The sequence below is a fragment of the Paroedura picta genome, chromosome 1 (genome assembly GCF_049243985.1).
Source record: "Paroedura picta isolate Pp20150507F chromosome 1, Ppicta_v3.0, whole genome shotgun sequence".
NCBI lineage: Eukaryota > Metazoa > Chordata > Lepidosauria > Squamata > Gekkonidae > Paroedura > Paroedura picta.
The window spans coordinates 83,543,406-83,564,216 of NC_135369.1; the positions used below are offsets into that span (position 1 = coordinate 83,543,406).

Below are 20,811 nucleotides of genomic sequence, written 5' to 3' on the forward strand. Positions count from 1 at the left end.
AGATAGTTAGGTGGATAGGGAATTGGTTAGAGAACCGCACTCAAAGAGTTGTTGTCAATGGTGTTTCATCAGACTGGAGAGAGGTGAGTAGCGGGGTACCTCAGGGCTCAGTGCTTGGCCCGGTACTTTTATTTATTAATGATCTAGATGAGGGGGTGGAGAGACTACTCATCAAGTTTGCAGATGACACCAAGTTGGGAGGACTGGCAAATACTCCGGAAGATAGAGACAGAGTTCAACGAGATCTGAACACAATGGAAAAAACGGGCAAATGAGAACAAGATGCAATTTAATAAAGATAAGTGTAAAGTTCTGCATCTGGGTCAGAAAAATGAAAAGCATGCCTACTGGATGGGGGATACGCTTCTAGGTAGCACTGTGTGTGAACGAGACCTTGGTGTACTTGTGGATTGTAAACTAAACATAAGCAGGCAGTGTGATGCAGCGGTAAAAAAGGCAAATGCCATTTTGGGCTGTATCAACAGGGGCATCACATCAAAATCACAAGATGCCATAGTCCCATTGTATACGGCACTGGTCAGACCACACCTGGAGTACTGTGTGCAGTTCTGGAGGCCTCACTTCAAGAAGGACGTCGATAAAATTGAAAGGGTACAGAGGAGAGCGACGAAGATGATCTGGGGCCAAGGGACCAAGCCCTATGAAGATAGGTTGAGGGACTTGGGAATGTTCAGCCTGGAGAAAAGGAGGTAGAGAGGGGACATGATAGCCCTCTTTAAGTATTTGAAAGGTTGTCACTTGGAGGAGGGCAGGATGCTGTTTCTGCTGGCTGCAGAGGAGAGGACACGCAGTAATGGGTTTAAACTTCAAGTACAACGATATAGGCTAGATATCAGGAAAAAGTTTTTCACAGTCAGAGTAGTTCAGCAGTGGAATAGGCTGCCTAAGGAGGTGGTGAGCTCCCCCTCACTGGAAGTCTTCAAGCAAAGGTTGGATACACACTTTTCTTGGATGCTTTAGGATGCTTAGGGCTAATCCTGCGTAGAGCAGGGGGTTGGACTAGATGCCCTGTATGGCCCCTTCCAACTCTATGATTCTATGTGATTGTTGCATGGGTCTCTATGGCTAAGTGTTCCGGGTCCAAATATGGCACTAGTAGCTATGCTTGACGTAGGTAGGGGGAAAAGCCAGCTGTGCTACCTTTGTGACTTGAGCCTCCATTGTTTAAGAAGGCATAAAAAATCACTCCCAGTTTTCTGGCCATCTGTGCCATGGTAACTTGCACTGCATCCAGCCTGGGAAGGCACACTTTTTAAATACTGCAAGCCAACTCATTTCCACTTCTGCAGGAGGGTCAGGCTTTTATTTTGCTTCTGCATAGATTTACCTCCCTCAAGGGCCCTCAATTTGTTTTCCATTCACTTTATGTCCTATTGCCCCAGTTTCTCCCTTTCTTGGCTCCCAGGGCAAAGGAAATACACAATCAGAATGATTCCATTGGATCCCATCCCCCCGCCACCCAGTAGGCCAGACCTCCAACACCGATATTGTGCAACAGTCTCTGCTCATTGGTTAGTTTCAGGAACAAGATGCCTTTTGAAATTGTAAAGAAATATTCTTAAAGCTGCTTTCACTTTTGTGTTGCCCTCTTAGTAGAAGGCTTCCCTGCCTTTTTGTTATCTAAGTTCCAATGCTGCTTAAACATTTAAATTTTGTTTCTAAGCCCCTCCTCAGTGAGAATTGGGATTTAGTGGTATATAGATCTACATAAATAAATAGTGTCAGAATTACAGACAAGCAATTCATGTGGATCCGCTTCTTCAACATGTGCATTACACAGTGGAGGGGATGTTGAGAAATGCTCCTGAGGGCTGCCATCTGCCCTTCTCCCCCTTCCCTCCCATCTTGTCAATTTCTTTTTTTAAAAATTAAGCAACTCAGTATAGTAGGATTCCTGGTGGTTGTTTTTTTTTTTAAACCACTCTAGAAAGGCAATGTTGGTTTTGTTTTGATTTTAAACTCATCAAGGAAACCTTATGCTGTTTATCTGCTCTAGACTGCAGCCTAGGCTGTACAGTTCAATTATTAAGGCTTTATCCTGAAGATCAAAAGTTTATGTGTTCTAAACCTACCTGTGGGTGCTAATTTTTTTCCTTGCAGAATAAGCCATACCAATTCACTTTACAGTTTTGGCTTTGTTTTGAAAACATGGTATAGCCATTCTTAAAACATTAGCTTTTCAAAAGCAAAACATGTAGCTGAATTGGTATGGCTGATTCTCTGAGGAATAAAGTAATGAACATTTTGGAATATTAAAATATGGACTATTTTAATACCTTGAAAATAATGGAATATTAAAACTTTATCAAAATGGACAATTTTATACTCAAGGGACACATAAAGGACTCTACACTTACCTCCATTGTATAATTAGTATGCTTATTATCAAACACTAAGGCCTCTTGTAGCAGTTGATGATCTCCTTCCAGTTTGTCAATGTTGTGTTTGTAGTTGATGAAATTTTGCTCATTCTGCTTCAGTTGATTCATCTGGTCTTCTAAAGGCCCTCCAATTTCAACAGAGCTTCGAGCAATTTCCTGCCATAATGCAGAGGAGAGAGAATTTAATTAATTTACAACAGCTTATACTTAAACAACCTGAAATAGTCAAATTTTCTCTCACGCATCTATGCACAGAATAAGAGTTACAGCAGTAATAATTACAGAAAGCAATTTTCCTGAATACATCTAACACAATGGTCTTCAAACATTCCTCACCTGGGTCGAGTCGGCACAGGGCTTTTTATTCACTCCCAGTCCGAATAAATGCCTCCCGTCTGTACTGAATTCGATTGCCATTTTGACTTTGGGCACTTTAAATTTTCCTTCTGCAATATGCATGATTGATCTGCGGTAACCCTACCTTTCTCCCACAATATCCAGGAGAGGATATAAGCCGCGATATTTGAAAAACCACCACTAGTATAAGTGTAGATTTCTGCTTTTTGCGAATTAACTTCCTGCTCCATGCCTGCAATGCTGACATAGAAAAGCAGTCTTCCGTGATTCGCCAGGGCATCAGTTCAAGGACTTCCTGGGTCCTGGTTGCAAGGCTTTCCCTCCCTGTTTTAAAGTGTCTGCACTCCAGAAGCCAACACTTCTCTCAGTAGATATTTGCCTTGTTCTCTGAGGGGCTGCTGTTGGCTTGGAAGTCAAAAGAGAAGAATTAAAGCATGAATGCTGGTTGGAGTTCACCCCCCCCCCCCGCTAGTTCAGGAAAGGTAGTTCGGATTTGTCACCACCACTCCCCTCCCCCCTCTGAGCTTTCCCAATCACTGCAGAATGCTTTCTGTTTCAATTTGGGGGGGGGAGGATGGAGGAAAACCTCGATTCAAATCGATCTGAATTCAGCAGGATCCACAATGAAAAAAACAAAGTAAGTGCAGCATCAGCCCTGGAATCCAGCAGCAGTAGCCAACTGAGATGCATGCATGTGGAATCACAGGTGATACAAGAGTCACATGACAAGAAGAGGGGAGCCAATGTCCCTGAATTTCCCTGTGCTAAAAGGCAATAGTCTCTACTGTTGACAGGCGTTGTCTTGACGCTTCTCTAAGCGTGCAAAGAGAATCAGGTAGCATGACATCCTTGTTTTTCACATGTGCCTTTGTAGCAGAGTCTTCCAAAAAGCAGCCAAATGTATGGCAGCTCTATATATAGCAAGAGAAGCACTCCATCAAAAATAAATATCAGCATCTCCATTTCTCTTCTCAATTTCTTGTCATACGTAGTGTATTAATCTAAAAGGAAGGCAACCCTGATTTTTTGTGGGAGAGGGGTGTCTTACGTTATTCCCCCCTCCCACACTTTTTTTACTGAGCATAACTGTAACTTGTATACAAAGGTAAGGTTTATTTATTTATTTATTTATTTATTTATTTATTTATTTATTCATATTTATATACCGCCCTCCCCGAAGGCTCAGAGCGGTTTACACATAACTGAAACTATACATGAAACCAAGATATCCCCCTCCTCCCCCTATTTTTTGTAGGGAATACCTGGGAGAAAAAACAGCTTACATTGGTCAAAATACTATATTACCATTCTCTCAATTCTGCAGAAGTTCATCTATTGTCAATTAATTTTCTTGTCTTGTCTTGGAGCCTTGAGCCATGTTGCTCTGTGTGTTTGAAGTAGCCTCCCCAGTTTATCTACCAAGCCTTCCTCTGTACCCAAGTTGCTTGGTAAAACCACATTATCCAATAAAACCATATGACTCTGCCCCACTCTGTCTCCAATATTTCATCACTAGGATCTGACATTTATATTTATTTTATTTATTTATTTATTATATTTATATACCGCCCTCCCCGGAGGTTCAGGGTGGTTTACATGGAACATAAGAACAATACATGAAACAGTCTATAACATATGAATATTCATACAATAATAATAACTAATAGTTATAACAATATAACAGTATAAACAATGCAACAGTGCATTGCAATAGTGCAAAACAGGTCCAGAGCACTCTGGTGGAGTTCTGAGAGGGAGGGGAGGAGCAGGGGCCCTTCAGTTGCTGTTGGTTATGCCTGGAGGTATTCTGCACAGAGCCAAATAAAACAGTTTTAAAAACAATCAGTTTAGACCGCTTTATTATATTACAATTTTTGTTCTGCACTGAATATAGTCTGTTGAAAAACTACGTTGCAATGCTCTTTGCATGAAACAATTCATAGCCCTGCTCCCTGTAGTTTTGCCAACTCCGCTTTGTTCTCTAATGCAGTCACTAATCTGCATAACTAAGGAGCATGACTGCATGACTGATAATGCGTCTCAGGCAGGCAGGAGAAATGAATCGGTGAAAAGCCTCTTTCAGAAACAAAAGACGCTTAAAGCACCTAAGGGGCAGTTCACCACGCAGAGAAAAATCAGTTTTGCAGAGTAAATTCACTCTTCTGTGCAGAGATCAGAAAAACAACGTGTTTAGTGAATTTTCATCAGCTTATCCATCATGCAGAAGAGGCCCTGGTCTCAACCAAATGACTGGCGGAAGAGCTCCTTTTTGTAGGCCCTGCGGAACTGTTTAAACTCGGTCAGGGCCCTGATCACCTCCGGGAGCTCATTCCACCAGGTGGGGGCCAGAACAAAGAAGACCAGGCGGACTTCTTTAGGGCCAGGGACCCATTAGCTGGTTGGTAGCGGTGGAGCGCAGAGCTCTTTTGGGGCATAGGCAGGGAGGCGGTCCCTCAGGTACACTGTTTTTCCCCACATCCCTGTCTGCGCTTAAATTGCACGCTCCACTCTGAACTCCAGCAGGCACAACTTCTCTGCTCCTGCAAAGAAAACTAATGGTAATATAAAATCAAAGTGTTCATTAGCTTGGGGAAAGTAGTTGTACGATGATGATGAAGGTCTTTGAAATTTTATATACCCTGCCATGAAACTGTCCATACCTCCATCTTAGTTTGTATCCAGGGCCCAATGACATTGGCCTGAGCTGCAAACTGGCGGCGTAGGCGTTCATTGGTATGCTGGCGAGCCAGTTCCTCTTGCAGCGCTTGATCCCGTATAGGTACAAGTTGTTTTACCTGAAAAATAAGCAGAAATTGAGTTGACAGTTGACACAGGAAGAGGGAAAGCAATCATAAGGGAATAGGACTGCAGAAGGGGAAGCACTATGTGGGCTGGCTTCCAGATGGTACATTTCCCTAACTTTTCCTTTTCCCAGTTCCCACTGCAGCCACTACCAACTCCACACAACCAGTGGCCTTTTTGGAGGATTTTTTAAAAATCAGTAATTGATATATCTGTGTAACAGTCTTATCAGTAAGAACATGAGATAAAAGTATGTGGGTTAACTAGTTTATTACTAGCTTATTGATTGATATCAATTAAGCATCTTTGAATTAGTGTGTATTGATGCTGACAAGCAGCCTATTATAACTATCAGCATTCTGGGCAAGCCCATCCTGGCTCTCTGTAGTGCTTCATTTGTACTAAAACATAAAACAGTGCTGAGACATTAAATCTCATTTCCCACCCCACTATGGGCCCCTCTAGTAACTGCTCCCTTTGCAGCCCACCAGGTCACTCAAACCAATTATGGGCTAGCTTGAGAACATCCCCTATTCTTAGATAACTCAAAGTACTTGCTATCTGTACTATAACCCCTTGTGCTATTCCTGCCAATCAAAAGACCAGTCCTAATTGGAGAATATTTTCACTCCCCGGGGTGCTGCAGAACATGTGGAAAAGCTACCCGGCCCCCTCAAATGTGAAGAAGACCTTACAAATTCCTGTTCAGGCCCTAAAAACAGAACCAGATATTTCCACAGATCACAGCAAATCTCTTCTGCAGAGACCCGAGAACTGCTTTTCCAGCCACCTTGTGGTTGGCTGTACCACACAAAACATCAAATGGCTCATCAGGAGCCACTAATAAGGCTCGTGTCATATTTCAAACTGTGACTGGCACAAAGCAGTACCGTAGTCTTATAGGCTGGGAATTAAAATACAGCTATTCTCACACTACCTCCCAGAAACCTTTATGAAATGTATAATATACATATTATCCAGAACGTGTCTAGAGGAGAGCAACAAAGATGGTGAGGGGTTTGGAGACCAAGACGTATGAAGAAAGGCTGGGGGAGCTTGGTCTGTTTAGCCTAGAGAGGAAACGACTGAGAGGGGATCTGATAACCATCTTCAAGTATTTAAAAGGGTGCCATATAGAGGATGGAGCAGAATTGTTCTCTCTTGCCCCGGAGGGACAGACCAGAACGAATAGGATGAAATTAATTAAAAAGAAATTCCATCTAAATACCCAGAAGAAGTTCCTGACAGTTAGAGCAGTTTCTCAGTGGAACAGGCTTCCTCGGGAGGTGGGGGGTTCTCCATCTTTGGAAATTTTTAAACAGAGGCTAGATAGCCATCTGACGGAGAGGCTGATTCTGTGAAGGCTCAAGGGGGTGGCAGGTTACAGTGGATGAGCGATTGGGATGTGAGTGTCCTGCATAATGCAGGAGGTTGGACTAGATGACCCATGAGGTGCCTTCCATTATTCTATTCTATGATTCTATATGTTTGTTAGCCAGCTAGTCATCTCTCTGCACCCCTACCCCATTGTGCAAAGTCAGCACTCAACCATGAATGCAGTGCTGTTTTGTAAAAAGCCATTTTACTAACCCCAGTATAACACTAGTATTAAGACAGGAGGTCATGCTACTAGTGCTGGATTGGAGTTGTCAAAATATACCCTATCATAAAAATCCATTGTTCCATTTTTGGGAAATGGCTTGTTCCCTCCTCCCTTCCCCTCATGGTGTTTTTCTGCATTACCATAAACCAATAAATATTTCTGCTGCTTTTGCTTACAGTACCTTTTCCCATTTGGTACGTATCTCATCCAGCGTGACAGTGCTGTAGGGGTTGTTGGCACTGATTCGGAGGCTGTAGCTCTGAATCACTTTCTCCACTTCGTTATGGATGGATATTATAGCTTGCCTTTCACCATCTGCCTCAGGTAAAGTGGCTTTAAACTGTTCATGAGCAGTGATCAGACTCTGAAATCAGAAATGAGGGACAAGGGGATTAAGGCATATATAGTTGTATATTGTATTCAGCAAAACCTATGTTTTGCTGAATATTCATTTCCTCTCCCCCAGTGGATTGTATTTATGTAATATAGTCAGGATATCCTAATATTGTCTGTCTACCAGGCAACAGACCTTTAGAGGTGGTTTACCTGCCATTACCTGCCTTCACGGCACCACCCAGGCATGGCTTAGACTAGATCACCCTTCCAAGCACTAGCCAGAGCTGACCCTGCTTTGCTTCCAGGATCTGACAGGATCTGGCTTGCCTGGGCTCTCCAGGCTCTCCAGATTCCCCCCGAGGAATGTGGGTGCAAATGTACTGAAGCTTGCATAGCTGATAGGTTCGGCATAATCAGCGAAATAGCATATGTCACTGTGCCTTCTGCAGCTGTTAAAAACAGGGTCAAAGAAGGAACAAAGGCTAACTACGCAGTACGTAGGTATGGCCATACTTTATAAAAACAAGCAAAGTCACTTTTGGAGGGGAGGTTCTGAGTGGTGGTGCAATGCATGTTTTGAACTGGGAGTAGGAGAACTACGTGTGGAAAGAGCAGAGAAGAGGCAGGTGTTGGGAATAGCCCCAGCAGTTATTTTATTTACATAAAAGTCCATAAAATATAGTGATAGGCAGCCTAATCCCATCTATTCCCTCCCACCTCACCAGTCCAGACCCAGTACACAACTGCCCGCCAACCTCAGGAGAGGCTTCCCCTGCCTAGAGGGTCTGGCGTATGGAGGACCTCTGGGGGCCTCTAGTGGAGGAACCCAGATCTTCCTTAGCCTGAACTCGACCAAGTGCCTGGCAGAAGAGCTCCATCTGGCAGGCCCTACAGAACCATGATAGCTCTATCAGGGCCCTCAGCTCTTCCAGGAGCTCATTCCACCAGGCCAGGGCCAGACCAAAAGGCCCTGGGCTGGTCGAGGCCAGGCATGCCTCTCAGGGACCAGAGACCACCAACAGATTCAAACCCACAGAGTGACAAGCCCTGTGAGGGGAATAAGGAGACAAGTAGTTCCTCAGATATAAATCCCTCATATTATTTATTTATTTGTTTGTTTTATTTATTTTTAGATTTATACCCTGCTTCTCTTGACAGATGTCGTCTTGAGGCGTTTTACAGAATATGATAGAACAGAGTAACAAAGGAGAAAAATACCCAGTATTGGAATTAATTCAAGTCTTACAGACAAATGCCCAGTAACCAGGTATGAGCATTTTAACATAATCCCCAAGCATAATTAGGATAGGAACTTTCCGGAATTTTTCAAATACAGAAAAGATAAACCTTAAAGAATCCACACCGATAGAAGAACAGAGCATACAGCAACCAGAAGCAGAGTACAACAGCCAAAAGCAGCAGAGACAGCAATGTGATCTCCATCTCAGACAACTCAGAGACAGGTTACATGACCACTTGATGATTAAGTCCACAGTGACATCACAGTCCATGCTGACCATGCACCAATACAGCACATGCCAAGCACCAACAATTATGTCGGGGCAGCAAAGCAGTTTCTGAATGTAAGCCACACCAGATGACAAAAGTACTAGAGTGATGGATTTGAAAATGGCTCTACAGTCAACCTTATGGGTTCACTCCTTGGGGACGAGCAAAAAGAATATGCAATGAATAACATAATAGTACAAACATTAAAACACTGAACATAACACAATTAGAACTTTGGATTCCCACTAGCAGCTAAACTACACTGGCTTTTGCTGGGTTGCCAACTCTGGGATGGGAACTGGGAGGAACTCCTGGAGCGAGTTTGGAGTGGGGAGGCAGTTCAGCAGGGCTGTGTGGCAAAGCAAAAAAAATCATGAACTGGACTTACCTGGATCTCTTCCACACTATGAACAATAAACATGTCTTGTAAGTCTTCCATGGCACCCTCCATCCAGTTGTTGAATGGAGCAGCTCTCTTGCTAAACTCCAGATGCAGCTGATCAATAGTTTCCAACAATTTCTCTGTTCTCTGTAAAGTTAAAAGGCAGAAATTGAATAAATGAATATGGATTTTTCTTTTTCACAAATTTGTGCTCACTTTGACTTACATTTTACAGGGTGGACCACTAAGTTCAACAGAACCAAACAATGTGAATAATTAAGCCAAAAGGTCTTTTATTACCCTCCTTACATAACTATCATGCACTACTGATTGCTACAATAGCTGCACTCTGAGGAAGAAATTGCTTTGCATGATTTGTACTCCCAGTTTAAAATTTGCCTGGGTGCACTGATTTGAATTCATGCTTTCTGATCATAAAATATGGCTTGAGTGCCATATTTCAGTAAATTTCCTATGGTACAGAATATATTACTAGTAGAAGTAAAGCACAGTGCATTCAGGAAAGCACCAGGAGCTAGGTAGGGGCTTGTGGGGAACGATTTAAAGGGGGCGGGCACAAAGAGGCTTCTCTCAGTTCCCTGCAGGAGTGGGGGATCTAAAGAGCCGAGTTGTGTTTCTCTTCATTGGGAGAGGCGCTGGCCACCTCCTTTGGCTGGGTGCACCAAACGATCCAAAGGCTCCTAGCAGGTGGGGCTCACTCTGGAGGCTTTCGAATGTTCAGCATGTTGTGGGACATACCAGTCACATTTTATTATATAGGATAATACATATGGAAGGTACTGATTATTGACTTGCAGTGCAATATAAGAACAGATCCGAAAAACCCTTTACTGGGAATCAGCCCCATTTAAAAGACCTGAGTAGGATTCTGAAAGAGCAATCCTAAACAGGTCAACTCAGAATCCTGCTCAGGTATATTCAATGGGGCTTACTCCCAAGATAGGGTTCTTGGGATTGTACTGCCAGTAGACCGTTAGAGCTGCACTCTTCAGTGTAGGTGCTGGGTGCTGATTTGTTATTAATGCTTCAGTACACATAGCAGAGTCCTGGAAAATAATGGGAAAGCATAATATGCACTAAAATGATTAAAATCAATAGACTAAAGTTGTAATTGTAATGATGAATATGCCTGCCATGCATCAGGTATCCAAAGGATGGTGCTAGAAGCATCGCTTCATTCCAACTTCTATTAAGAGATGGTTCCCATCCACATTGGGCAGCAAATAGTGATATTTCCTCCGCTCACCCACTCCCAATAAACCCCAAATACTAATGTGTTGAGATTTAATGGTACATCAAAGCTTAGCTGCCGTGTCTATATACTACCAGTCCACCATAAATAGCAGACATTCCACTATAACATAACATTTTTTAAAAAAAGATGATTTTTGCCCCTGCCTTACCTCCAATGCTTCTCTCCTTTTCTGAGTGAGTGTCCCCAGTCTGTCCCACTGATCACAAATCTTCTGACACCGATCATTAACACTTGCAGCATCATGGTAATCCAGTTCACTAAACGAGAAAGGAACACATTATAGACTGCCAAGTAATGCAAAATGCCAGAGTACAAACCAAAAGGATATTTATTTCCTAGGGGCATAGGCACTTCCTAGGGAAAGTATTTGTGGAATTTGGAATGAAAGTAGTGGTGGTACTCAAGTACCTGCCAACTTATGGTGACCCCGAAACATTTTCAAAGCAAGATTTATATTTTATTTATTTATATTTCGACTTATAGACTGCCGCTCCCCAAAAGATACATTCAGAGGTGGTTTTGCATTGTCCTGCCTTTGCATAGTAACCCTGAACTTCTTTAGTGGTCTTCCATCAGAATAATAACCAGGGCCAACACTGAGTAATGTTGAAAATCTGATGAGTTCAGGTTAGCCTGAACTAAACCCGGTCAGAGTGTGTGTGTGTATGGGGGGGGGGCAACTCCTCTTTTAATTTCTCTCTGTTTATACCACTGTTTGGCACAGATGCATGTTAAGGAAATGTGGGTCTGTTTTGTGATCTTTTGATCTTATATCCTGGGAGCCTTTTCTTACATTAGACCTATCTGGGTGTAGATTTCATTAATATTCATGCATAAAAATAATGTTGAAATGTATCTGTTCTGGACATGTGAACTCCAGAGTCACTTCCTACGATTTGGGGAGGAGTGGGAATACCACCTTAATATTTTAACACAGCTACCAGTCAGGTAGAAATATGCAGTTCCATCACTTAACCTCCAGGCCAGAAACAGGTCCCCTGCTAATTTTTGTGCCCGTCTGGGGGCTCTTAGTGCACAAGAGGACCAATAGAAAAAGAGGGGGAAGTGTCCATATTAGATAAGTTCCTTTCTCCTTTAACAGATCTTTCGAATGTTACACATTCATGTACTCAGGACACAGGTGTGCAGGATGTATCCTTGGACTGGGTCCTACAGAAGATTTCCACATATGCCACAGTCTTTGTGCACCCAAAGCAAACGAAACCAATAGGCAAAAGGTTGTGTCTTCTTGAGATTTATTAAATCCTAAATAACTTTGCAACCAGAACAAGGTCCCGGATATTCAATCCCACTTTCTATTGCTTCTTCAGTGGTTGCAATTGTAGTCTTAATATAACATCATGTAACAATTGAAGAAGTGACCCCTTTACTGAAGAGCTATGGCCTATGTGATTTGTACCTGTAATACTGGTTTTGTTTGCTTTGGGTGTATTTTTACAAGAAACCAACAATGTTTCTTCATTTGGATAGTCTTTGTGCAAGCAAAAGCACTAAAATTAGTCCCATGCTAAGTGAGAGTGATTGTATCTCACTATCATTTCCATGTAAGCAAGGCATAGCACAAAGTACGTCTTCTGGTACAATTTAAAAAGCAAGTTAAATAGAATCTTGTGAACTGTCTGTGGCACATGCCATTGCTCATATATGTATTGCATTGTTATTCTATCAAAAATTATATGAACATGTTACATACTGCTGCAGGCCTTGCACTATTTCACAAGCAGAATGGCATTAAGTATATTTTTCTTTCTGCTCACACATATCAGGATCCAATCTTTAGTCTGTTAAAAAAAACCTTGGGAAGTGCCTTTGGACATCATACTAATGGATATACCTAACAATTTACACCATCTTTATGGGTTGGATCCAGTTTAGGATTTCCAGGAGAGCAAGGACATCTGCCCTTGGGTAGTGAGAGCCAGTTTGGTGTAGTGGTTAGGAGTGCGGACTTGTAATCTGGCATGCCAGGTTCAATTCTGCGCTCCCCCACATGCAACCAGCTGGGTGACCTTGGGCTCGCCACGGCGCTGATAAAACTGTTCTGACCGGGCAGTGATATCAGTGCTCTCTCAGCCTCACCCACCCCACAGGGTGTCTGTTGTGGGGAGAGGAAAAGGAAGGCGACTGTAAGCCGCTTTGAGCCTCCTTCAGGTAGGGAAAAGCGGCATATAAGAACCAACTCTTCTTCTTCTTCTTCTTCTGCCTTCCTCTTCTCTTGGCTGCAAAATATGCGCCCCAGGATTTGAGGGAACATTTCAGGTTGCCCTGGAGGGTGGACACAGTACTCTATATTCAAGCATACATTGAACTGCAATAATTTCTACTGTGCACGTTTTGGCTGGAATCTAAACATCTTCTAGGTTCACACAGGTAGTTTAAGCCAGATAGGAGGATTTATTACTTTTTTGACAACTTATCCCTGCCATATTAGAAATTGCTTTTGAAATCCCCTTCATTTTACCACGAGATTATGGGGGGAGTTGTAGTTTTTAAAAAAATCTAAATCCGCCTGACTTCAGGGAAATAGCTCCACAGTTCTCCAAGTCCTGGCCTTTAGTTTTGAAACTGGAGGCAAACTTCTGTCCAGACCAGTTTGCTGACAGACAGGGTTTAGGACTCTAGTGAGATCTCTATTCACTTTTATAAGCATCTCATCATCTGCTACATTTATCTCTTGGCTGCCACCAGAGTACTCTTTGTTGGCAGCACTCATCACAGACATTGTAATGATGTGAGTACATACCAATTTGAGTCTGGGATTTAGTTAAACATGAGAACACTGTGTTAAATCTAGACCCTGAGTGAAGAGGGAAGAGTTTCTTTATTTGGAGGAGTCACTCTCAAACTGTATCAAAGAGAGTCTTAAGTCAGTAAGATTTGAGCTTTTACATGAACAACTGTTCTGTGTTATTCATGTTTTTGATACCAGCTTAAATTGAGAGACCTGTGCCATGAATCAGTAAAAGACGGAAGGCAGAAATTCATGAATGTTACTCAACTTCAGTTTCAATATGAACACTGAGCTAGTGCCATTTTACTTTTGCATAGTTGAAAAAGGGAGCATAGCCACAGTATTCAGTGTAAAATAAATGATAAAACATATGCAGAAACTTTGGCCCTAATTAACCTGTATACCATTAGTCATATTTGGCCCCCATCCATGGGTATCCAAAGAGATTTTTCTTCAAACTTGTGGGATCCCTAGGTTTGCAGAAAAATCCTAAATCCCAACAAAAATATATGGGGGGGGGGGTTAAACAGCTGAGAGCTGCGCAGGGCTCACTGCCATTGATGGTGGGTTGAGTTGTGGAAGAAGGCTCGGCAGGTGTGGCAGCTAGGAACCACACACAGCTTGCTGTCATCGCTGGGGGAGGAGCTTGGCAGGCCCAGCAATGATGTGGGAGTGGGGGTGAAGGAAGGAGAAGCTTTGACAGATCACTGCAGATGGGGTGCAGGAGTCCCAAGGATAGGAAGAGCAATGGAGGTAATTTCTCCTCCCCCATACCACAGGTTCCCAAATGCCAAAATGAGTAGTCAGCATTTAAGAGGACCATGTGTCTACTGGGCTGTAGACTTCAATTCAGTCACTTTTGATATTATAAATTGAACATACATTATTGCTCTTTGAATGACTTTACATTCAAAACCTATAATCACTCAGTGGCTATTACTTCAGAGAACTGTGATCTGGCACACAGTAGTGGTTTCTGAACTAGCCTGGTTTTACTCTCATTAAGTGTATACAGTCTTCATCCAAATACCATAGCTCAACAATCCTTTAACAACTTTAACCTTTATGCTCTTAGCGCATTCAGCTGCTGTTAAGAAAAAATGGCAGAGCTGACATTGAACTATAACCAGCACAGCTCAAGGTCACACACCAATTGTTCTCCAAAAATAGCGGCCTCACACTGCCAAGAGATGAGGGCCGGAAAATATGGAGCCATGCCGGTCCAGAACATAGAAAGGAACAATGTCTCTCAGAGGGCCAGAGCCAATAACCTGCCAGAGTATCATCAGTGTTTCTCAGCATACACATCTTTAAGAATAATCTTCAAGGAGAAAGGCTGCTGATTTTTCTAAGCCTTGATATTCTGCAAAAACTACCTTAGGAAATTATAAACATTAGTTTCACTGAAACTATCTTCTTGTCATTTATATTTGGTACTGTTTGATCCACAAACTCAAAAGTTTCAGAACTATTCAGTATTCAAAATTACTTGCAAAGTTATGCTGGTCTAATTGGCTGAATGAATACCGTTTAGAAAGAACAGCATAACACAGCCAAAGGTAAGCACTTTTAAGTCCCATTGATGTAAATCCCCATAGAGGGTTTTCCCTCCCTGCCTTGGCTTACAAGTTATAGCAGGAGAGAGGGTTAGAGCAACTATATAATAGCATCCTCCAATCACTCATTTTCAGAACTTTGCTTGTCCGCTGTATGGTCTTTCTCAACAGGTATGGTATGATAGCTCAAGAACGAATGCTGTCCAAGTTCATTAGCAAGCCACCTGCACAGGAAGGAATATCTTTTAGAAGCTCCCACTCGCATTGGTGCTATTTCCCTTTTATCAGCCCCCACAGTCACCATACTGCCCCTATGCCAGGGGGCTTTAAAAAAATTGGCAATTCCTTTTGCACTGTATCACAATAATGGTCTAGTGATCTGTTGCCAGTTTTAATTTCTAAAAGTAAGTCTCCATCCCTTTTCATTGTCTCCAACAGAAAGGAATAGACTAGGGATATGCCTTAAAAATAATGAAAGCTGGGAATTCAGAGAAACTAGTGGATTTTGCTAATAGATTATTAGAATGTTATAATGCAAGAGCAAGTATTAATTTTTAAAAGCCTTCACAAAGCCTTCTGGTGTTGCTGCGGGGTAGTCAGGGGCGGGGATGTAGAGAAAGTGTACACAAACTCCAGAGTGGGTGCCCTGTTTATAGTGCAGATGCCTCTGCATTCATGGTGGCAATGAAAGGGAAACGAAATCCTCACCATGTGAAGGCAGCCAGTGTTAGAGTTAAACATGTGTTGAAATGCTTCCTCCTGAAATCAATCCTTTAACCATGTATATTTCAGAAAAGAAGGGGAGGGATAGAAAGGGACAAAAGAAATATAGTAGTGTAATAAAGGATGGAGCAGGCTGGGCTGGATTCAGTGCTGTGTTTCTGCAGCCACAAGAACTTCTGCCCACACAGCTGAATTTTGGAGCTCCCCCTCTCCTACAGGAAATGCCTGAAATGGCCCCTAAATTTGGCTCCTGGGGGAGAAAGAACTCCCAGGAGCACGTTTTTGTGGGCTATTTCAGGTTGCTGCAGGAGAGGGCAGCTATGCAAGTTGCACTGTGCAGGCTGAAGTCCTTGTGCCTGCAGGAATAGGTGGTGTTGAATGTGAGTCTAAAGTAAAAATAATATCTGTTAAATTACTAGGTAAAGGTAAAGGTATCCCCTGTGCAAGCACCAGGTCATGTCTGACCCTTGGGGTGACGCCCTCTAGCGTTTTCTTGGCAGACTCAATACGGGGTGGTTTGCCAGTGCCTTCCCCAGTCATCACCGTTTACCCCCCAGCAAGCTGGGTACTCATTTTACCGACCTCGGAAGGATGGAAGGCTGAGTCAACCTTGAGCTGGCTGCTGGGATCGAACTCCCAGCCTCATGGGCAAAGCTTTCAGACGGCTGCCTTACCACTCTGCGCCACAAGAAGCTCTGTTAAATTACTAAGTTAGCAATAAATCCAAAGAGCGTTATTGGTGTGTAGAAGATGCATGTTTTCCACAGCCGGGTGACACAAAGCATGCCCCAGCTTTATTTAGGACTTTCTGCACAGCACCCTACTCTTCCCAAGCATGGTTCATTTGACTTTCTCATTGAAGGCAGAGCAGAGAAATACCTCCTTCACTTACTTAAAGGGAACACAGACATTCAGTAGCAAAACTCTGCCTGCAGCCAATGGGGAGTGTGGGGAGAGCTTACATCACAGTGCCAATGCTCAGCTCCAGCATTGCCCCCCCCCCCCGCCTTGTAACAGGATGTGAGCCATGGCTACACTGTTCAGGGCATGAAGGGTTGCCAGGCTGTGGGAATGCTGGTTCTGCCCCCACCAGACTGAGTACCTATCTGACTAGCAGGAAGGTCATGGGAAAGGCAGTGCCAGCAGCAAATGGTGCAGGAAGTAGAGCTGCCAGCATGAGGCAGACAACTGGCGAGAAAGTGAACTGTGGGGAGGGCCTTGTAAGCAATATGACGACGCTGCCAGGAATGCTCCAGTGCTTAGCCAAAACTCTACTGTTCAAGGACAGCATTTTGACTGAATGCTAGAGCATCACCAGCAATGTGATGAAGGTCACCCCCCTTTCCCCATCGTTTTTCTCCCACTGGCCTGGTGAGTGGTTGTGGGAGGGAGTGATAGGGACGGGAGGTTTCCCACCCAAGGCAGGAACCTGGCCACCTTAGCAGGGATGGAGCATATGAATGGTGTGCCTGCAAGTTAGAATCCCACTTGCTGCTTTTATCACAGCAGGGGGAGCCTTTTCTGCTTCTGTGTGAAAGCAGCCTTTGCCAAGAGACAGCTCAGCTCCCTCCATGCATCATCATCAATAGGTTTTCAAACTTAGTCAATTGTTAAAAGCAGCATGCACTGAGAATGCCAGGTAAAAGTTCTCTTGTATTCCTCAGGATCCTTATCCGTTTTTTCTAGACCAGGGAAGGAATAAATAAACTGGCAGGGTGTGTATGAAAGTCTCCTTGAAATGAAACGATCTGTGCAAACAGTCATTTGGAAAACATACATGTGAACAATGCAAAACAGAGATCTAGTGAGAAATATCTGTTCAGGGTCCCTGGCCCAAGGAAATTAAACTGGCCTCAAATGAGGGCCTTGTGGGACCTTCGACAGTGCTTCAGGGCTTGTAAGATGGAACTGTTCCACCAGGCCTTTGGTTGAGTCCAGAAGTAGCATCTGAAACCACTGGCCTCACTGTCTGACCCCACTAGACTGAAAACATGTACTGAAACCTCCTAAAAAAAAACCCTCCCATGCTCATGATATAGCATTATGGGCAATTTTAATATTTTAACATTTACTACTTAAATTGGAATTTTAGTGTTTTAAACTTTAGATATTAAATTTAACTGAATCATTAGAGTTTATTATATATTGACTTTTATAATTCTGTAAATTATATACTGTATATAGATCTCAAAATAATATATATAAATCTCAAAATAAATAAATCACTAAAAAATGAAAGAAATATCTCCAGCACGGCTAGATTCTCTTCTAGCATCTCTCAAGCAAAACCTGTGAAATCAAAACTGACTTGTCTCAAATACCAGAATTACTGCCTAGGAAAAGGACAGAAACAAAAGTTCATTATTAAGTTACATTTGAAATCTTTGCCCTGCTGAAGCACGTCTATTTTTAGTCTAAGAGGAAATAAGGAAGGTTTTTCAAATGAGTAGAGCAAGATAATAACACAAAACTATCTGTGGAATTCCTACGTTGTACCTATGACACTATCGAATTTATTGGAAAGAGTTTATCGGGTAAATGTCAGCAGCTGTGTGCCTCTAAATGGAACATACTTCAGCTCCTGTGCAATGGCAGCGATCTGTTCCACTCTATCCTGGTGAGCAGCCAAGTCGCTCTCAAAAGCCTCATGTTTCCTCAACAAAGCACGGATCTCTGTCAGAGAGGCAGATTCATAATCCTTCTGCTGCAGAATCTGCTCTTTGCCTGGCAGGAGGAAAGACAACCAAAAGGATGGCCATTAATAAAGCTAATTACTTTTAACTGACTTCAAAGGTTCTTTGGAATGACAGGATGAGGTTGAGGACTGGCACTGCCCAGTGCCAAGGCATCGCGAGCAGACTCCTTTGTTTCAGTTACAGTGCCACATACAGCAGAGGCCTGCACAAGCTGAAGACAGTCCATCATCCCACCAGGGTCTCTATCAACATTAAGCTTGTTCATCTGCCTAACCAAAACAAAACAATGCCAAAGCACACATTGTTACAGGGGAGGAGGGACTGTAACCATTCCCTGTGCGTTATACGACAAAGCCAAAAACTATATACATCCTTGAGGATTCCAGAATTTAGGATTTATTGTTTCTGAAGCTTTTCAATTGAAGACCTTATGCAGAACAGTGTGTGTATATATACATTCATGGATGAAACTGAAGAAATGTAGAGACAAAAGAGAACCACATCTAGACTTTTTTTTTGCTTGCATGCAAGTCTTCTGCTCTAATTGTAAAATATGTTGCATTCTGCATTTTATGCATGACTCACTTGTTGAAATTTTGACTGGATTTGCATGCATGACATTTTGTATTCTATTCTATATGTCTGTTCTACATGCAAGATTTTAAAAATCCCTGTAGTTTTTGACTTTGTCATACATTGCATATTGTTACATTTCTCAGTTACAGTGTGTGTGTGTTGGCATTTTTTGTTTTAGTAATGTTCAACTGCCTGAGATTGCAGAAGAGAGATCATGCAACCTGGCATGCCACAACGGCTCGATATTGTGGAGTTCTAGGAGACATATTACCAAAGCATTAAAGAGCTCTGATGTGGCAGCATCTTCATTTGGAGTTACCATATTGCAAAGGGAGGATCTTGTTTGCAGGATCTTACAACACCTGTATTCAATCTTAACTTTTATGACGGAAGGAAAACACCAGTAACAATATGGAAAGTCATAAATGTGTATAGACTGTAGAAGCCCTGTTCTGCTCCCCCTTAAAACTACCATCCAAACCTGTCTTTATATTTGTATGAAGAGACAAATAATCAAGAGAGACAGTGTTGAACAGTAGTTAGTTTCAGACTAGTATCTGAAAGAACCAGGTTCAGTTCCCCATTTTGCCATGATAGCCTGCTGAATTTTGGAGCTCCTGCAGGAGCCTGAAATTGCCCCTGAACTTCTGCTCCTGCAGGAGAAAGGACTCACTTAGCCTAACCTAGCACTGAGGGTTGTTATGAGGGTTGTTGGGGAGAAAGGGGGGTTATAAAGGAGGTAAATAAATAAATAAACAAACTAAATGATAAAACTTTCTAAAAGATCACAAATGTTACATCTTAATGTTTCCTGTTTGTGGACTCTGATATTTGTAAATAGTAGAAACTGGATTGGGATACTTGGTTGGATATTAAGGGACCTTCCAAACCTAAAAACCAAAATTTTAACTAACTGCAAAAATTCAGCCTCAGTATGGCAATAAATTGCCCTCAAAATGCAACGAATAGAGGGTGAGATGCTGCTGATAGAAGAAACGTAGCAATTTTTCAGATCAGCATGTTCAATGCTGGTTCATTTTTATTATCTTTATATTATTCCTTTAAAAAAAAAATCTATGCCCCACTTTTCTCCCCAATGAGAACCCAGCACAGCTTATGTTCATCGTTCTCCCCTCTTCTACTTTATGCCCTCAACGACCCTGTGAAGTAGGCTGAGAGAGACAATAACTAATCAAAGGTCAACCGAGAAGTGTCCTTGGCAGAATGAGGATACAAACCTAGACTCTAACACTCTCAACCTCTATATATTGCTGCTAGGTGTGTACTTCAGGACTGGGGAGGGAGAACACACATCCCAAAAGAAAACAAGAGGGAATTGCTGCAAGGGAAGAGGTATCCCTTCTAGTTTATCCCCCCCCCCCAATTTTTAATAGCTACATGAATGCTATTTGTACATTTTGGAATTTATTTTAAAGGTCTTGAAGAGTAACAAGTGAAGGGATAATGTACTGCTTGTCACAAGTGATGTCATGTTGGCCAGTAGCCCAGAGAAACTTGTGTAAAGTGTGTATATAGCAGGCAAGCATACTAGGAAACACTTGTTTGGAGCAATAAAATACCCTGAACCAGCCCTATTTGGAAGCAATGCTTATTTTGGCTGTTTCTACATAGTAGGGCTCTATCCTCCCCCCATTACACAAGAATGAAATATTATATGAAAATGAACATTTGGGAATAGCATGAAGATGCTACAGTATACTTGGGGCACAATTTAAATTCCACTTCTCCAGAGTCTTGTTCAAGGTGATTTACATCTTTAAAAAAACCTCCATAAAATCCACCATGAATTACAATAGGAAAACAAATAAATTTATTAAGAA

General features: G+C 42.4%; 1 protein-coding gene across 2 annotated transcripts in view; it reads right to left on the reverse strand.

Annotated features, from left to right (window-relative positions):
• ACTN2 (actinin alpha 2) overlaps positions 1-20,811 on the reverse strand; it is a 73,238-nt gene that overhangs the window by 11,688 nt on the left and 40,739 nt on the right. For both annotated transcript variants that reach the window (XM_077345531.1, XM_077345523.1), the window contains exons 12-17: positions 18,272-18,422; positions 10,816-10,924; positions 9,398-9,538; positions 7,346-7,528; positions 5,420-5,554; positions 2,379-2,558 (exon numbers count right to left, since the gene is read on the reverse strand). In XM_077345531.1, the coding sequence (XP_077201646.1) occupies positions 2,379-2,558; positions 5,420-5,554; positions 7,346-7,528; positions 9,398-9,538; positions 10,816-10,924; positions 18,272-18,422 (899 nt within the window). The remainder of the gene's footprint in view (positions 1-2,378; positions 2,559-5,419; positions 5,555-7,345; positions 7,529-9,397; positions 9,539-10,815; positions 10,925-18,271; positions 18,423-20,811) is intronic.